The 5,084-nt window shown below is 35.4% G+C and overlaps 1 protein-coding gene across 1 annotated transcript in view; it reads right to left on the bottom strand.

Moving 5' to 3' along the window:
- LOC107609856 (CO(2)-response secreted protease) overlaps nucleotides 1-1,867 on the bottom strand; it is a 5,830-nt gene extending 3,963 nt beyond the window's left edge. Inside the window, exons 1-3 of the mRNA XM_016311904.2 lie at nucleotides 1,179-1,867; nucleotides 749-999; nucleotides 453-564 (exon numbers count right to left, since the gene is read on the bottom strand). Of these exons, the coding sequence (XP_016167390.1) occupies nucleotides 453-564; nucleotides 749-999; nucleotides 1,179-1,378 (563 nt within the window). The 5' untranslated portion in view covers nucleotides 1,379-1,867. The remainder of the gene's footprint in view (nucleotides 1-452; nucleotides 565-748; nucleotides 1,000-1,178) is intronic.

The following is a 5,084-nucleotide window of genomic DNA, read 5'->3' as shown; positions in this document are numbered from 1 at the left end:
ATAAATAAAATTTAATCAAAAAGTAAAATTTTTGTTAAAGGGTATTTTTGTAAAAATAATTTATTTTTCTTGAAAAATGAGTAAAGTTAATGTTTTTTTTTTATCAAAGATAGGAGACTCGAACCCGCAACCTCTTAATTGAGTATGGGGAGACTATGCCATTTGAGTTATTACTCATTGGCAAGTAAAGTTAATGTTAATTAACACAAAAAATTTAAAAATGAATTAAAGATAAAATTTTTTAAAAATTACAAAAGAGGAGAGTATACATTTTATAAATAAAAGAGAAGAGAATATTATTTATATCATTCCTCATGTAACTAATATTGATATCTGATCAGAAAGGCAACTAATTAACTTAGCAAGGTGCGGCATAGCAGTGGTGGTACGTAGTTTTTCATTGTTCTCTTAATTTGGTGGGATCTCAATTATCAATTTTATTATAACTATACCTGTTGCAGTTGGATGAATTGAAATCTGTCGATTTCATGCAGGTACCCTTCCAACGGGATGGAACAGGATCCATGCCCGTGTCCACGAAACTTTCCGCCTCTGGCCATATACCTGATAAGTTTCAAATATTGAGTTATTTAATTTGTTAATTAATTAATGTTGAAAGTTAAATGATGAAACATATTAGGTGCGTCCAGATATTCAATTAATTCATGAAAGGCATACATATAAAATAAAATAGTAGATTATCGTGAACTTGAACTAATAGTTATGTATAGGATATATAATTAATAACCTGTGTCTAAGATGCCAATGATGGTGTCTGATGACTGAGAATTTGCGGCGGTTGGGAGAGAATCGATTTTGACTTGAGTTTGATACTTGAGGAACTCCCATGAACGTGTTGTGTGAAGCTTCAGAATGGGATCAGGGAACACAGATACCACTCCTGGTTTCTGAGCTATTGACTCCGCTTCTTCCTTTGATAGATGAGCCGCAAAACCCGAGAATCCATGCTTGTAGTTCTGTACTAGAGCCTTCTCATTCCTTTCACATACATCAACTTTATATTATTACAATCATCCCAATTTAATTAATAAATAGACATATTACATTACAAAAAATCTTAAGTGACCAACATATTTTTTCTTTTCTTTATATTTGAATCAACTTAGTCACCAAGAGTCTTAGCTCCCTGCTATTTTCGTTCCTGTTAATATAATTACCTTTTTAAGACCAAGTTGAGAACACGAGCATGATCATTACGAAGGGATGCATTTGTTGAATCCGCGGCTCCCATATATACTATATAAACTTCATTATTATTATTGTTATTGTCGTTATCTGCTGACTCTGCCAGGCACAAGAGAACACAGCAGCAGAATAGTAGCGGCAAGGAAGGTAAATAGTTGTTATTCTCTTTCATGTATGTTTTTGCTGTTAATGTGAACTAATATTATTGAAGATTAGGCATGGGTATCATGCGGATATATATAGGAGCAATCCGTCTATTCTACTATTAGTTCCTGATTAATTACTATTATCATCTGATTTGAAAACGATATTATTAAAAAATAACAGTGTACAATGTGTGATGCTGGGTGGAGTAACTGCATGTTGATGCGCATGCGTATTCCCTTTATGCTCCTCGCATATACGCGTCCAAGCATTCAATCCACGCAAAGTGCGCCATAGCCATATACTTGTATATATGTATTGCTTGGCTTTGACTAGTGATGACTAATATTTTAACCCAAAGTGGAGGTAGCAACTACTAATGAGTAACATAACATGTAATGATGCCATGCAGTTTATCATAAAAATGTGTGGGTTAAACGGTGTATTAGCTTGAGTTGTTAGTGGCGGCAAGTATAAAACTTTGTTGGCTTCATCTGCAAGCCTTGACATTAACATTACCGTACGTATGTGTAGCTTGGTAGCTAATTTATAATGACAGAGTCCTTTTAAAATAGAAACCAAACTAGCAACGTAACAATAACTTCACGCGATTCAGCTGAGCAAGATTCTCCTTATCCTTGGCAGCAATCGATGGCACTTTCAATTAGTTGTTATTTGTTAATACTTCATTGTTTCTGGCTGACTGTACATGTTATATCGAAACGAAAAAATAAAAAGATTTTTATTGAGTGAAGCCATTATACTCTTACCAGAAGCAAAAACTTAATGTCATTATTATATATATGTAATGAAAGGACATTTTACCTTTATTTTAGGCCTAATTAAGCTAAACTGGTGGGTCCTTTAATCTATTAAATACAGCATAAATGTATTAGTGGGTTTGGCAAATGGATAATCAACATGGAAATTAATCATTTAGCTGATGAATGGTACGCTTAATAAGTTCACCGTTTGTGGAGAAATGGATATCTTTAAGGCAAGTAATATTTTTCAATATTGGGAAAAATATATACAGTGTTGAGTAGGTATCGAATTGGTTTCTCAAACTTCAAGTTAAGTGATGGAATCTAATTTATTTGATGCGTATTCCCACACTGTTCGGTGCATCTCTGACTCTATATTATCTGCGAGACTCTATCATGTTGAGAATAATTCTAGTGCGCCACTGATATGCATTTTGTCTGTGCACGGCCTCATAATCCTGATAGTGCTCGCAATTAATTAATTAAGTCTTATTAATATATATAACGAAAATGTTATTTGTATATTAAAATTAACTACTAAAATTAGCTATTAATATATTTGTGTATAAATACATGTGATTTAATTTATTTTTCATATGTATTTATATTCTAACGTGTATTTTATACTTCGGTGACTGATTTTGGTATATACATAATATATCATAAAAACAAGATGATAGGTATATATCAAAATCAACTACTAAAATTAGTATAAAATATTTATTGAAATATAAAATATACACTAAATACGGGATAAATGACTTTCATAAACCAAAGCTAACCCAATTTTACGTGTGTCCCCAAAGCCAAAAAAATGTTACGTGGGTGTCTCGTTGCATGTTTTTATGTAAATCGAGTTCATTGAATTCTAATTAGACTTGATCGTACTAAATCGAATCAACTTGATTCGAATTAGTTGATTTGGAGTTTACACATAAATCGAATTCAATAAATACGAATTAGGCTAAGTAGCATTAAATCGAATCAATAAATTTCGGTTTAGTTGGCTACTACTAAATCGAATCAAGCAATTTCGATTTAGTCCCCTTAGTAAATCGAATGAACTAAAGTCGATTTACAGTCAGTAGTGGCTAATGGTAAATCGAGTCCAATAGGCTCGGTTTACTATGAAATCTGCTATATGTATAAATCAAAAGGAGTTAATTTGATTTAGTATATTCCTAATATATATAAATACGAGATAAACGTGAATTTTTCACAATAGTGGGACTCACAATGGTTAGTGATGAGAGTTTTTTTAGTTCTGGTGCACTATAGAGAATCGATTAAAAAGAAAATGCGATCGAAAATTAAATTTACTGATAAGGACCCATTGAGTGTTTTTTATAAAACTTCGACGAGTTTCACCAAGTTTCAGAATACTATACTCCAAAAATTGGGGCTGCACGGCGTGAAACAGATGGAGAAGTTATTCTACAGAATTTCGATTTGCATGTTGCGTGATGATGTGAAGTACGATTCATTCGTCATAGGCAGTAACAAAGATTTGTAAGTTCTGTTCCATTGTCGTCGTCAATTTTTCGAGGTGAGGAGCCTTGAGCTGTTGGCGAAGTTTGTGGATGTGGTGTGTAGTTTAGGAGGTTCAAACTAGAATCCTCAATCCTCAGCAATACCAGTCTGTTCTAGTTCAATGCCTTTTGGTGCCTCATCAGCTGTGCCGGTGATTACACATGAGGCAGTTTTAGTTGCATCTCTGTCCTTTGCAGCTGATCTAAACCATAGTTGTGACGGAGGAATAGGTGATTTTCGATTCTTGGGTGAGCTTGCGATTGCGACGGCCAGTGCTCTTGTTATGGTCACAGTTTTCAGAGAGGGTGGAGTACCGGATAGTGTCGAAGATGTACTGAATGATGATGATGATGATGATGTTTCATGATGATATGGAGTTTACCACGATAGCTGATGATAGTGATGATAACATAGCAAGGACTTCTCCAATTGTGGATAGTGGAGCATCTATTTTAGGAATTCAGCAGTACCCCCATACTTTTCATATTAGCGATGAAACATATTGAAACCATAAATACTCACATTCTTGAAGTGAAGTAAATCTATCCTAAGCCTCCAATGCGTAATTCGAGACCCCTTGTCGCTCAACGTTGAGTGATAACCTGACCATTTGAAAACCGAAACATTTTATCAATGAACGAAATAAACTGATAACATTAAAAACATGTTGCATAACCCAAAAGCAAGTACCTCGACGCCAACGGCCAATGAAAGACATAAAATCCATCAGGCCGGAAACCAGGGAACCTTCAGAAGATCCACGACCGCAGGAGCTGCAATGGACTAGCTAACTTGACAACATTCATGTTGGCCACACGACACATGCACTGGTATAACCATGACAGAGTAGCAGAACCCCAACTATATCGACTCATGTCCTCTAGCTTACCTACGTAGGGTAGCCAACGAATGTGAAGACGTGTACCAGACTTATCACTGAATAGCTGCGTCGATAAGAGCATCATGATATACGCCTGGGCATACCTCCTAACCGTCTCATCGTCTGTAGCCTACGGAAGCTCACTAAATGTCTCTTGCGTCTAAGTGTACTTCACTGTGAACTTGTCGATACAGTTCGCGAGAGGTAAAACACCCAACAGCTCCTCGAACCATACCCACGCTGGGCGGCCACCTTCGATATGTCGCTCAAAGTCCGTGAGGCATCCGCTGACATATTGACCGTCAATCGGGAACCTTAAACGCTAGATCTGGTAGTGTGATCGTGCACTCCTTGAACGGCATGTGAAAAGTATACATCTTCGGACATCATCTCTCTACGAATGCACTCACTAATGGCTCATCCAATCTAAATCAAGTCTCGTTCAGCCTTACAAACAAGATGGTATAAATCTGCCATATTTACTTTTTATAATTACTGTATAAATAGTCAACCATAAAAACGAATACAATTAAATGATTATATAAAGTATTTTATATTAC

Source organism: Arachis ipaensis, chromosome B07 (assembly GCF_000816755.2).
Source record: "Arachis ipaensis cultivar K30076 chromosome B07, Araip1.1, whole genome shotgun sequence".
NCBI classification, from domain to species: Eukaryota; Viridiplantae; Streptophyta; class Magnoliopsida; order Fabales; family Fabaceae; genus Arachis; species Arachis ipaensis.
Note: the sequence above shows the minus strand (reverse complement) of the source record. Positions and strands in the feature narration are given on the sequence as shown.